The 14,746-nt window shown below is 39.3% G+C and overlaps 1 protein-coding gene across 2 annotated transcripts in view; it reads right to left on the reverse strand.

Annotated features, from left to right (window-relative positions):
- Positions 1-14,746, reverse strand: part of NKD1 (NKD inhibitor of WNT signaling pathway 1) — a 147,110-nt gene that overhangs the window by 21,603 nt on the left and 110,761 nt on the right. For both annotated transcript variants that reach the window (XM_068150547.1, XM_068150546.1), the window contains exons 6-7: positions 4,437-4,543; positions 1,762-1,857 (exon numbers count right to left, since the gene is read on the reverse strand). In XM_068150547.1, coding sequence (XP_068006648.1) covers positions 1,762-1,857; positions 4,437-4,543 — 203 coding nt within the window. The remainder of the gene's footprint in view (positions 1-1,761; positions 1,858-4,436; positions 4,544-14,746) is intronic.

Below are 14,746 nucleotides of genomic sequence, written 5' to 3' on the forward strand. Positions count from 1 at the left end.
GCTTGCAAAAGAAGTCTGTAATATAGCTGAAAAATTCGGCAATGGTGCATAGTATACGTTTCTATCTTTGGTCACATGTAAAGAGCTGAAAGTTCTCAACCTATTTGGTCCCTTGGCTAAAAGAATTTTTTTTGGCACAGGTTCAAGCCTGAATGTAGCAACCTCCAGACTTCAGAGTAGTATAATTTTCAATCCCTGCACAGATTTGGTTTCAGTTAAGCTACAGTCTGCTCTTGTAGCAGGGATAGGTAGAACATGGCTGTAACATATTCTCTAACTATGGTCAAATTAAGCTCTTCAGTGTACCACATAATCACAAATAATTATTGCATACATACTTAAAAGCATATTCTTATTATGTTCAGCACATGGAACTCCCACTGACATTAATAGGAATTCTATGCCTGAATGTTAAGGACACACATGTGTGTGGGTTTGAGTTTTGTGTGTTTTTCCTCTATTCTTTGTGAGTCATGACAATCCTATAATGAAGACTTAGCCCTGAGCCTTGAAAGATGTGGGTTCAATCTGCCACTAGGTTCTTGTGAGACTTCAGGCAAATTATTTTATTTTTCTGGTCTCTGTTCCCCATAAATTAACAAATACAATACTACTTCCTCAGCCCACCCCTCCTTCTCCTTGCCCTCTCTCTATATATATCATCCTCCCACTTGAAACTGTGGACTTGGCCTGGAACTTTTCATCTGCTTACCCTGTTGCATGAGTGGCACAGATTTCACTTGCCTATCTAAAGCACTAGCAGAGTAGAGACAATTAAAAAAGCCTAGCAGTAATGTTCATATACACATTAAAAAGCCTGAACAACCACGACATTTGGCAAGTTGTTCCTAAACGTTGAAAGAAATTTGCCTCAGTCTTCTAGGAAAAATTCTCTCCTCATTTGGTGTCTAAGGCCACCAAACTTTCAGTGTTTATCTTATTTCTTTTAATTGGTTCTTAGTAATTCTCACCGACACCAGCATAAGGGCCAAGAGAGACAAAACACATCTATTTTCAGCGTGTTACCTGAAGGCATGGAAGCCAGAAAACACCTTGCAAAATAAACTGATGACAACACATTGCAGTAAATCTCAGTAAAAGACATTATTCTAGAAGTATCTTTCAATTTGGACAGAAATAGTTCTGAAAAAAAAAAAGAAGACTGTATTATCATCTATATGTCCTCTTATTTGCACAGGAAATACAACTTGAAGATATCTTGGTAACAAAAATTACACATGGCTATGCTTTGACAGCCATTCACTACAGTCCTCCAACAAATATCAGCAATGTTATTCATACTTGGAAGAAGGAGGCAGAGATCAGCCTAATATTAATGAAAACAACAGAACAGTGTAGTTAGTCCTACTGGAAAGAATGTCAGAAAGCAACCTTGTTATTTGGTTAGCTTAACTCTGAAAAGCAGGAAAGAAGCCAGAACAATATACATCTGCAGGGGTTTATTTTGACAATATGTTTAGTTGTTCAGTTGTTTCAGATATTTTTCCTCCTCAAATGCCAATACTACTTTTTTAAAGGCTAATCCTAGGTATTAAACAACAACCAGCTTAAAAAGTGGTACAGTACATCTGAAAACAGTAAACTACTGGTGGGATTGTTTCTATGAGAGAAGGGTCCATGGAAACTGCTGTTTAAGTTGGCAGGACATCTCTATTTCATAGAAGAAAAAATGTTCCTGTTGTAAAACACTTCTCTTGTTAGCAAATGCTGCACACAAAGGGGCAGCTGTACTTAGCTTACCTCACGTGTGACTCTTCCGTTGTTATCAAAGTCATACAGTGTGAAGGTCCATTCTTGCCTGTTATCTTCCTCTACAGACACATCACATTGCAATTCCTAAGAAACATGCAAAGAGCAGCTGATTACCTAAAGCAAAAAGCCTGCTTGCAAAGGAGACTCTCCACAAAAGGAGGCTGCGTGCTTGCTTCCTTCCTCCATCCCTCATGGGGAGGAAGCTTTCAGAATAGGTCCAGGGGAGACCTCTGTCCACCACAATGAAGAAATGTCACAATCACGTGACAATCCTAACTCCCTTGGGCTAGGCTTTGGGAAATCCATGAGCTGCTTTCTATTTCATTGCAGAAAACACAGAAAGGTACCCGGAAACTACTCCCTGAAGCTCTTGAAGTATAAAAGATTTTCAACTAAAGCAAGAAAGAAAAAAATCTGCTTAACTCAGGAAGACAAAAGAAAAGAAACAGACTCAAGAACAGGCAATACATCATAGTGTCAGGAGAAGCCATTAATATGAAGTGGACATATGGCACAAATCTCCACCAGTGAGACCTGTCCTTGACACAGATATTTGATATTCAAAGGCTGTCAGAATTAGTGCAGTACAGCATCATGCTACTGAACTCATGAAATGGAGCCTGCTTAGGAACTGCCAGGTAACAATGACCTGGGACTAGCACCTGGTCCTTATTTTAACTGTGCTTCTGTTAATGAGAGTGTGATCTCTAGAAAACCTGAAAGAATCACTTTAAGGGTGAAGGGGTGGAAATTCCCAAACCAAAACCACAACTTCAGTCAAAAAACAAAGGATGCAATCCAGTCACCTGGGTACAAATCTTTTGCTTTCACTTAAGACCTGTGCAATCAGAACTATCCAGAGCCACAACAGGCAAAACAGAAAACTTACAGTGCAATTAAAATTAAAGCCACCGTATGCAAGTTAAATAAACAGCTCCAAATAGCTTCAGCATGATAGAGCTCAAAATACCTGGTTGATCTTCTGACTTGAAAATGATTCCCTATAGCAGTTACCGGTACCCCCTGTCCCCTGCCGAGTTCAAAGGCAGTCTTTTCTCAGTTGTAACAAGCCCAGCTGAAAGCCTGCCAAGAGCCCCACACTCTACTGTGGAAACACAGTTTCATATTACATAAACATTCCGGGCACCTTTAAAAGCCAAATCACATCCACCTCAGATTTAGACCTCTTGTCTCAACACTAGAGTTTCTGATTCCTTTATACCTTTGAAACATTTACAGTCTCTTTGCTCCTAGCTTACATGGCTGGAAAACTTTCATTTGTAGAACAAGGGAAAAAATACCAATACTTGGTTTCACACCACATATTAATACTTCCCTGTCCCACACTGCCTAACATAACATTTTTAAGTGAGGATGTGCTCTGCTTAGTTGAGAGCCATGGCAATGTTCCCTGCATTAGTCATGGTGTCTAGTACCAAGTGCTAACCTTTATGGCATGCCAAGAACTACTTGGGAACAAACACAGACTTTGCCGGTACAGCGGAGTTCCAGCACTCTGGCACCAACCATGTTGACAGGTGTCCTCCAACGTTCAAATATCAAGGCACTGTTAACTGCAATTTATCATGCCTTTCCTGTCTGCAAATGTCTGCTACTCAAGGTGGAATATAAAACATGCCTAGAAAAAGAGTTACCACTGTGCAAAAAGCCCTCAAAAGGCAGGAAAAGTCACCTCCCCCCAGAAGGAAAACAAGTACCTAGCAGCACCTGAACTGCCAATGGGAAAGCTACCTCCTTTTAATCAGCTTTAAAAGAGTAGAAAATAAATTGTATCAGACTACTAAATCTGCTCTAGAGAAGGAAAATGAACACTCAAGCCATGCTGCAAGGTGGCTGCATGGTCTTTTAAATAACAATTGAGGTACGCAAAGCTCATTACTGTGACAGGCTGACAGCACTGAAAGGTAGAAGTTTGCCACATCTGCTGGAGTGCAGAGATATAAAAATTTATGCTGTTTTTGCTGGTACCAGAGTACCTTCCTTTTCACCAAGACAGACAACCCTCTAGCAGGATGACAGCATGTTTCAATACTCGTATTTATTAAATTGCTCCCTATATAAACAAAACCTGCCAACTACACACAATATCCGGACATTTTATGATGGTTTTAAGCCTACAAGGAAACAGACCCTCAGACTCATTACCCTCCAGGATACTTTTCATCTTGTCATGCAATGAGACAGATTTCCCATGTAGCAGGGCAGAGTTTCTTCACTTCAGTGGCCAAGTCACAGAAGATCAATAGTTAAGGAAGCTTTCACAAACACCATCACACTAGGCTGATTTAACCAAGTGTGATAGTCCATGAAAGACCATCTAAAGATTTGGTAACACGGTAGCTGGCATAATAAATGACCTATGAAAGGATCACAGATGGCAGGTTAAACTAAATGCCGCTTATTAAACATTTTAGATCCCACAGAGCAACCATTTGATCCTCTCCAAACCTGAAAATAAAGCTCACTAATCACAAAGAGCATTGGTAGTAACACACTAACTTGAGGCAATTCTGCTTCTTCCTGTACCCATTAAAATTGTTGGGAGCCATATATATGCAGCAGAGGACACTATTCAGTCCACAGGTTATTTTTCTACTATAATTATGTCACTACAGTGAAACTTTTAAATACAGAGGACTTACTTCAAATTTCAGTTGCTTCTTGGAGGCTGTGCGTGTGTCACATTCTTTTTCTGCTTTCTTTTCATCTCCACTGCAAACTCCATCTGTCTTCTCTGGAGGCAAAGCCACTGCAAAAAAATTATATTTAAGAAAAAGCATTTATAACAAAATGTCAAAGCAGTCTTTTATTTGCAAATCTGTCTTTATATTTAGGGTGAAATTGATTTCAGCAAATTTGTATGAAAAGATCATTATACTTGATTTGGTTTTGTGTTCTCTACATCTGGGATAATTTCAGCAGACAATCTCCCAAAAGCTTTTGGTACACAGCCTCTCCAGAAACATCACTAGAGTCACAGCAAGTTCAAACACAGTATTATGAGGATATAAATCAGCAGAGCTGTTACTATAAATAAATGATTTGCAAAATATTGACAATTTGTGACATATCGTAAAAAAACTTTGCATTCACCAGCAGTGAAGTAATGAATTCTGAAATGAAGGTCTCACTCTGTTCCAATTGCCCTCTTCAAATGCACACAAACCTTACCACCTTCCTAAAAGGTAACACTAACTGCCAAAAAGGTCAAGTCGTATTTTTTCAAAGTATGTTTGAAAAAGAGTATTTCACCTAAGTTTCATGTTGCAACATTATGCACTTGCATAATTCAATGATCACTCATCAGCACCAATATTAACATCTATCAGCCAAGGAAGTTGTGGATGCTCCCTCCCCACAGAAGCATTCAAGGCCAGGTTGGATGTGGCCATGAGCAACCTGGTCTAGTGGGTGGTTTCTCTGCCCATGGCAGAGGGGTTTGAACTAGGTGATCTTTAAGCTCCCCAACCAAAACCATTCTACAAATCTGTGATTCTATGTACCACAATACCATAACATAACAGAAAAATATATATATACTTCTCATGTGGATTAAAAGGCAAATGCCCAGGAAGTTAATGGCTGTACCTTTGGCTCCTGCACAGACATTCAGCCTACACATGGTGAAACCCTATATCTGAAGAAAATTAACTCTATATTCATTAGTGTGATGAAAATACACACTGATTTTTAAAATCTACCCTCAATTTTTTTATACTTCCACATACCTCTGCCAGCAATGCTATATTCATACTGCTATGCATAGTATAAATCCTGTCTACTCCTCAAAAAACAGGAGATATTGCAAGAATGCGGGCATTAAAGTCGGAAGTTTTTCTCTCGCACTGCAGCATTTTTGTTTACTCAAAGCCTTTATCTTAGTGATATGTAGGAATAATTTCTTGGGGATGCCTTTGTAAGTAAGACCTCATGTAAGTGCCAGTTCAGTAAAATCAGATTCCTTACAAAAAAAGGAGACATGATTTCCTCCAGTTCAGGATGACCCATTTGATACTGGGTTTATTTTGTGGCTCTCGTGGTGTTTTAACACTACTGAGGAGCCTCATGAGCATTTTCCCAGGAAAGCAAGTCACTAACATGCTAGAAACTGAGGTAATAGGTTAGCCATTTTTCAGCATTTTCATTCACTTTTTAAACCAGAACAATTAGCTTAAAAAAATTAGCTTCATACTCAGAAATTCCAAAACCTAATATTTCTGCCACACTGTTCATATGGCTAATTGTAATATGGATCACATTTCCCAGTCTTCTTGCTTTGTTTAAATTTAACACTATTGTATTACTTTTTGTTTGTTTGTTTTTAAAACTGTAGTATACTATAAAAGATTCTTGATGTGCAGTGAAGAAAGGAAGAATGTGGTAGAAGAGAGCTTTGATGTTATACTAACACCAGCTTACACACACACACACACTAAGTTGCATTGTACAAATACAAGACATGGTGTTTATTGTACACATACCGATGCATTGAAACACTTTGATTTCTACTCCAAGCCATTTTACGATTTCCTACACCAAACAAACTAAACAGGAAGGTCAGCTGAAAGGGGAGTGTATACAGGTCTCTTCTCCCAGGCAACCACCAACAGAACAAGAGGACACAGTCTCAAGCTGCACCAGAGGAAGTTTAGGCTTTAGGTGAGGAGAAAGTTCTTCACAGAAAGAGTAATTGGCCATTGGGATGTGCTGCCCAGGGAGGTGGTGGAGTCACTGTCCCTGGAGGTGTTCAAAAAAGGATTGGACGTGGCCCTTGAAGCCATGGTTTAGTTAGTCATGAGGTGTTAGGTATTAGGTAATAGGTTGGACTTGATGATCTCTGAGGTCTTTCCCAACCTGGTTGATTCTATGATAAGAGAAAGCTCGCATCATAGCAGTTTCTTCCCTTGTTCTTTTAAGCTGGTGTTACTAGATGAGCAGAGTGTTTTGTAGGAGGTTTTGTGTAGTGATTATCGTAATGAAGGCACATATTAAAATAAACATTACATAGAAAACAAAACTTTGAAGTACATCTGAAGAAGGGCCATTTGTTTTGTATCCACTTTGTCCATAAATGTAACTCCATTTTCCTGAAGTTCAAAGCCAATGCCACAAAGAGACCACTGTAAAACAAAAGGCATTTGGTTGTCTACCTTAGTCCAGCCTCATTGTTTCCTTCTAAAATCAAGATATGAAAAAGAGCTTCATAACAAGATGGTTACATTGACAGTGGTTCTTCATTACTACTTAATATGCCCCTAGAGTTAAGTGGCTCGTTTGCACCAGTGATCAGTTTCTCACATGCACACTACTAACAAAGCTGATAGAAACATCTGTATGAGGGGCTTTTGCAGTCACTCAGAATCTTGTTCTAGGAAATGTGAAATAAATGAAAGCTGGGCTGGTATGACCCCTAGCTTCATTGGAACAGTGGAAAACCAGCAGAAAAAAAAAAAAAAAAAAAAAAAAAAAAAGAGAAGCATCTCTGTTATCACACATACTTTTAAATGCATAAAGGAACATAATGGCCAAAAGATTTCTACAGCACTTTTAGCTGTTACAGGAAAGCATCTCAAATGCCACTGGTATGGCAAACAATTTGAGGCTGAAAGCATTGTGGAGCAGATCCTGCACACTGACTGTTCTGTGCCCAAATGCTCTTTGTTGGGTTTTTCTGTCAAAAATGAAGTGTCTTACAGTGCATTTTCCCCCTTTCACCACTGTGTTCTTGCACTGTGCTGAAAGCTGCCAGCATGCGCAAAGAGCACTAGAGTTACCCAGTCCGCAGGGTAACTCAGAGAGGAACGGCTGAGTTACCTTCTGGTTTCAGGAACAGCCCTATCACTGGCAGGTTTAATAACCTTTCTGGATGTACAGTTTGTGCATTCAGATAGGAAGCTTTCAACTTAATGTATAATTTATGTAACAGAGAGAAAAAAATGTGCTCTGACAAATTAGAACTCTGAAAAAACAAGAGTTCAACTATTGGGGAAGGAGGGGATACATCTTGCAATACGCTCCTTGAGAGAGTTTAAATACTGTATGCCAGAAATTATCCTCTTTGAGCTTTGCTGACCTTTGATCTGAAGAATTCACTGGCCTTGCTGCTCCAGGGAATTATCCTTTGAAATCAGTTACTCATTTTGGAGCCCAGATGAAATGGGGAAATCTGGTGATCTCATCCTGATGTCAAGTTTCATTCAGCAAAGGAAAATGAAATCTGAATGAGGAAGCTTTAAAGGGGAATATGGAGGTATTAAAATAATATTTATGAGTTATCAAATAATGTATCTATGCATATATCCTCACATGCCTTATCCAAACCCAATGAACATTTAAAAACACATACTGGAGTACAACTGTTTTGTCTGAGAAGAGAAGGATAAGTGTTGGGTATCCTGTTTCTATACTTAGTTTTGATTATTGACATGCTCTCAGTTTGATGAAGGATACAAACACATGCTGAATCTACTTATAAATAAGAATGTCTGCTTGGGGCGGTTAAAACTGGCAGCCTGTAAACAGAGATCCACCAGTGAGCTGCATGCCAAGGTTCAGAAGTATTCACAGTGTGAACTTCCTTTCAGCTCTGCCAACCATATTAAACTAGACCAGACAAGATAGCTATCTTGTGGAAAATTAATAGGCTTATGTTTCTAAAATCTGGACTATCACAAACAGGTCCATGTACCATATATCATCTGTGCAAAAATACTTACCTCCCCACTCAGATAACAAGTCCCAACAAAGAGAACGTGCTACATAGACAAATACACAGAGAAACCTACCCTTGTTGTGGGAATCTGCAACTGGAGGGGGAAAACAAAAAAGTATATTTATTGCTTCTCATGGGAATAACCATATGCTTTCAAAAACAATGTTCTCTAACAGAATGTTTTGTGAATTGAAATACTGCATATGTTTTCTTTATGATGTTCTCTTTTCTTGTTCATTATTAATGGTCTTGTACTCGCTTCTATAACCTTAAGACACTATAAAAATGTGTCTGGACAATATTTGAAATTGGAAAGACAATAAAGGAAAAATATTAACTTGGAAAAATTGTGAAATACCATTCTTTCATGAAAAACAAACTGACTGGCTTAAGTGTACTAGCAGATGTTTCTCTCTAAGATCATTAATTACTACCACTGCTTGTAATTGCAGTGGGAGAGGAAGAGAGGGAGAGAATGAATGCCAGTTTAAAGGTATTAAGACTCACCCCTGAAGAATTACATCTTTCCTTCAGGACTTTATTCATTCCTAAGAAAAGAAGGGGGCAAAAATTCCAAATCCTCCTTAGGAATCACCAAAAAAAACCCCAACCAACCCAGAAATTATGTATAAATAGATTGCTGTTCTGCATGTATTGAATGAGCATAAAATATTAAGCTTTCAGACCGTCAAACTATTCTTCATTCACCTCCTTCTTGAGTATATGATAAAGTGGGGGAAAGAGAATAAAACTAGAGCTGCGGTCAGGTGGGAAAGTTACTGTTTAAACTTTCACCTTCACCCAGGTGGCTTGTTATTTCAGATTTCTCAAAGCTTCACTGCAACAGAGCATCATGCTCTTCAACAAACAATCTTCTTCAAGCTAAGTACAGTTTCACTGTTTCTCAACGGTACTTCACATTTTAGTCAGACAAATTAGGAGGATCTCGTGGCCAGGCACAAAAGAAAAAAAAGATGCAACTGTGATGAATGTTCTGATCTAAGTTACAGCTGCCAAGTCCAAAGGTACACTGCAGTTAGGAGAACTCAGGCTAAAGATGAACTGCTTCAGCACCTCTTTGAGATGACAGCCATTCTGAAAGGTATGCGATGGATCACAGGGCCTTAACTCAGAAAGCAGAACTATGGGAGAAGCTATGCAATTCCATGGTGATAAATTATACCTGGACATTACCAGTGACTATTATCATGACGTCAGGGTTGTTACTGCCTACTTTTTGAGAGAATGCAGAGTAAAGGTAAAATTGGAGAGTTGCCCAAAATGTCACCTATGAAAGTAAGCATCTGGCATATATATAACCAAACCCTTTGAAGTGAAATATCATTAGCCTTCCCCTTAAGTTGTATAGACTTCATTCCACAGCAATTCTTTAAAACTACTACCAGAAACAAAGGGAGAGAATTATCTGTCTGTGGGGAAAAACAACAAACCACAGAGACTTATGTGGGAGTAGGATAAAAGGAAATTTTAAAAATGCATAGACATATCAAGACAAAGAGATGAAGTCATAAGGAATTCTGTAACAGCTCATACTGAACCTCAGTACCAACATTTCACTGGTGGAACTGCGCATTGAAGAGCTGGTCCAGCTGAGCTCAGTAGTAAAATTCCTGTTGATATCAACAGGATATAGTTTCACTTCCAAGTTACAGATCTAGTAGATGCAACAGAACTTAGAGTCTAGGAAGACCAGAGTGATGAAAGAGAAATAATTGCATTGTTTTTCCCAAAGTCTCTGATGTCTAAATTATCTGGTTCCATCACTATTTTTTTTCATTACCAATCAGGTTTGACAAACATAACTGGCATACTTTGCTGACTGCAGGACAACAGGAACAAAAATAATTGTGTTTGAAAGTCTAAACTGGGAAGTTATCCTTCAATTAACAGTTACATTCACATTTCATTTTTAATTTCTCCTGGAGGCCATCAGTTAAGAGTATCACTGCCATTGAGTGCACATTTTGGTTTTATTCCATAGAACTGATTGAAATTTATCCCTGATGGAGATAACTATGCTTGAGCAAAGGTCCTCTTTTCCAGTGGCACATGAACATAGGCAGAATAGGACCAGGAAGAGAGCAACATTCCTGTTCCACAGCCACCAGAAAAACCACATAGGAAAACAGGCTCATCCTGGGTTGGTGCCAAAAGCATGTATTCAGACTTTCTCTGGCTGAAAGCTGAAGCTGATGAATTAGACACACCCTTCAAAACAACAAAGATCAAGCTGCCTTCTCTGAAGCTTACTGTAGGGAAATTAATTGTCCATTTTAAGTCCAGTGAGACAAGTCAAAACCAATTTAACAAGAGCTATACTAATAGTTCCTTGTACTAGTCGGGGTTGGGTATTTTAACCTGAAAATACAGAGAGAAGTCATGTTCTTCTGTTTCATTGTTTACTGTTGATGGTGCCAAAACAAATCAAAGGTTCAAGTGCATGCCATGATGTAGGAAAAAAAGTCCAAAACCCTGAAAGAGTCAAGCTGTCACAAGACTTAGTGCCGGCACTGACCAGGGGATACAGTTGAACATAGAACAGAGGGGCAGTGATAAAGACCATGTGATGGCTTGCAAAAAAAATCCAGCAAAAATGGACAACCAAAATCTGTTTTAATTGTTCAGGCATTAGATAATGATTCTAGCTGTCAAGTCACCACTAGGACATTAGGAAACTGCTAAACTGAAATTCAATCTCTTAGAGCTTCAGTCCCCTTTGGCAGTTCCAACAACCTGACATATTTAAGAAGTAATTTCCCAGTCTTGATACAGGTTTCTGCCTAGGTTTGATGTCTGTTCTTACAGCTGCTGGGTTGGGGGGGGAGGGATTTTTTTATTATGTCCTTATGAAAAGGAGATTTGTACTAAAGATACAGACACAATGGACAACACAACCTCCCTCTGCTACTTAGGGTGTAACTCATGCACGCTTAAACACTAACCTTAAATTTCTCACACTCTCCAAAGTGAGTTTGCTGAAGGGAGGGAATTTGATGAATTTTGCCAGATTGATTCTTTTTTCCAATTAGTTCCCCAACTGGCTGTATTTCATCAACAGCAACTGCCAGATTAAATGCCTTACTTGACCATCTTCACCCAATACACTTTGATGTTCAGTTCTCAAGCTTCAAAATACCTTTTGGATGAAGATCAGACAGCACTAAACAGAATTACTAATTAATTAAGCAAAGTTAAATTTTAAACACTGTTTGTTGTGTTAGCCAAAAGCCTGAACAGAACAGTTTCTTTTTTCCCCTTCCTCATCAGAGATCAAAGAAGATCATTCCTCCCTCCTCTAGCTTACAAAAAAAAAGAAAAAGAAAAAAAGGGAAGGAGGGGAGGGGGGGATGGATAGGGAGGAGAAAGGGGGAAGAATTTCCATAAGCTTTGGTTAGAATAGTTCAGAATGATACCCATAGCAGCAAGATTGCTGTTTGATCAGTGGGCATATCAAAAGCCACCTTAACAGGAAGCAGTCTGCTATAACTCTCTGTATCATTTAACATGGGTAAATGCTTCTTAATTGTAAACTGTCACTGTCATATGGACCATTAACCACTTTCTAACAGCATTATGTGTCCCTGGGGCACTGAACATACCTGCAAAGTGTTGAATTCTGTTGCTGAACAGTGACAGATGGGGATAAAAACTGATCATTTATGACTTAAAGCAGCAGAAGAAAGACTTCTCTAAGATGGCCATACACTGATTTTTGGTTAGTAACTGGTAACAATTTTGTGTTTTAAATATCCCTTCTCAGTGTAAGTTGTAAATATGCTTGTTGACACAGGATTTTCCACATTAAATTTTCCTTGTTTCTTTGGATTCTTTTCCCTTGAGATTCACAGAGGAAGAAAAAAGAAGAAAAATACCCAGCCACTGCACAACCCTTTAGTGAAATGAAGGCCGAGTAGGTAATGTTATTAATAACGTAGACTTTGATATCTACATCTAACATAGATGTTCAATAGGAAAATTGTGTTTCCACCACCTCTGCTATTATAATGTGGCCTCTAAAGGTATCTGAACTGTACTATTCATTCTATCAAAATTGCTTCCCATGGGAAGAATGCCACTCTGACCCTCGCATAGCTAGCCTTTTATAGAGGACCATGTTGTGGACCTATAATGTATTGTGGCTGTGATGAAACAGTTGTACATCTGACAACTGCCTCATAGTTAATATTAAAGTAGTAGGTTTAGGGTTCCCATCCTTCAAAACCCTCCATCTTACCCTGTGAGATGGAAGAGAGGGAGATTGATTCACAGCACAACTGAAAAGCAATACACTGACCAAGAGTCCTGCATATATGTGTGCACATACAAGCATACATCTCCTTTTTCCTATTTAGACAGAGATGAGGAACAGTACTGAGGTGATACATCACATACTGCAGAACACACAGAGAAATAAAATCCATCAAAGCTTGACCCAACTACCTTATTTAAAGTCTAGAGAGCACACAGGATCTCATCACAAGAAATTATTCCCACAGAGCAAACACAGGTCACCATTATTAATAATTATAGTAGAGCCTAAAGACTGCAATCAGAGATGGAAGCCCCTCGTGCCATGCACACCCAAAATGCAGAGGAGAACATGGCTTGGAACATCTATCCCTGTGGTAAGGATCCAGGCTGTCCTATAGCTCTAGAAAGCCCATGTGTTTCACACCTGAAGAGTCTTCTTCCCACTTTGAGCTACCTCTTCAGTGGAAAAGCCTGCAATATGCTCCCAGTCTTATTTCTCATTCAAAGATAGTGTCTTGAACCTGAGCAGCAATCACTATTTGCTGGTGGGGCCTGGGCAGCTGGCCCTGCAGGGGCACAGGCAGCCTAGGACAGAGCAGATGGGTGGGTACCCTGGGCAGCATCTAGAGAATTTGGCAGCAGGCACAGAGTGAAGTCTTCATCTGAACAATGACTTGCCAAGAATATTCTTCAGCACCTGGATGGCTCCACTCTCTGTAGAGGCTCATTAAATAACAAAACAAATAAACAAAAAAGGTCTGCAGCACCACACTTTAGCTTAATGCTTCCAAGTCCTTAGGAGAGACTAACTCCCACCTAAAGGAATCTTGTGCACACGCGGCCTAGGACTGCCTTGGGTTTCCCTCATCCACCCCCATGCCTGTGTGAACCCCAGCTGTAAGGCACAGCCCAGCTCTCTGCTCCTCCAAAGCCATATGAGAATTACTTGGGTAGCAGCTCTTTTACTTCTAGATATTTTGTTTCACAACTACTATGCCTTCCCTCTCTTTTTGTTACCTTTGCAGTTTTAAATCCTTTTTGGTACGAAGTTGGGCACTTTGTATGACATATTTCCCTGGTGAAAGGACCTGAATTGCTGGATCAGATTTATAAAGCAAGAAAAACCCCATTTCTGGTATTTTTATTTTTTTGGTAGGCTGGGGGTTGGGACTTTCCATCTAACAAGAGCAGCTGGACTCCAAGCTCTTTCAAGAGCAGAAATGTTGCTTCAGGTTCATTTCCACAACCCTGTAGTGCTGCGTTTATTATTTGCTTTTACTCACAAACTAGTTGTGGTTACAAAAAAACCCTCTTCCAAACAAATGACATTTTATCTTTTTCTCCACAGGAGAATAAGGTTGACTGCTACTTGTGTTTTGAGGTTTGGATATGATTGAGATGAAACATCTGTTAAGAAAAAAAAGGTGTGTGAGGGACTTTTTTCTGCTAAAAATATCATGCCTTTTTTTTTTTCCCCAAACTTGAAACATGTGATGAAATCCAACTTTTAAAATATAACCCTGGAGCTACTTGAAACTATAAAAGTCTCCTCAGTATCTGAGGCAAGTCAGAATTTCCACTGTTCAAGCTGGGCTTTTATGAAGAGCAGACTTTAGAAAAAGCTGTAATCTGTCTAGGTAACAAAGGGCACTTGTTCTGCCTGGTGAGGTAAAACTTTGGGTTTCTGTAGCTACTGCAGCAGAAGTGGAGTTGAAGCACACAAAAGCACCCTTACTGATACACACTTTGAATTTGAAACAGCACAGGCAAAAAGCCGTATGCTTTTCCCTGCAATTGCCTCTAAGTCTGCATGTACATGCTTGTGTATTTGTAAGGTTCAGCAGGATGACAGGTTGTTGTGTCTAAACTATCCAGCCCGAAGGTTCAGGCATCTGTCTAGCTTTACATCTATCTAGCCATCTATATAAAATGATGGCTGCTAAATTTGATCCCAGAAATGCAAGAACT

Source organism: Melanerpes formicivorus, unplaced genomic scaffold, assembly GCF_026170545.1.
Source record: "Melanerpes formicivorus ecotype bairdi unplaced genomic scaffold, bMelFor1.0.p_v2 SCAF_20, whole genome shotgun sequence".
Taxonomy (NCBI): Eukaryota; Metazoa; Chordata; class Aves; order Piciformes; family Picidae; genus Melanerpes; species Melanerpes formicivorus.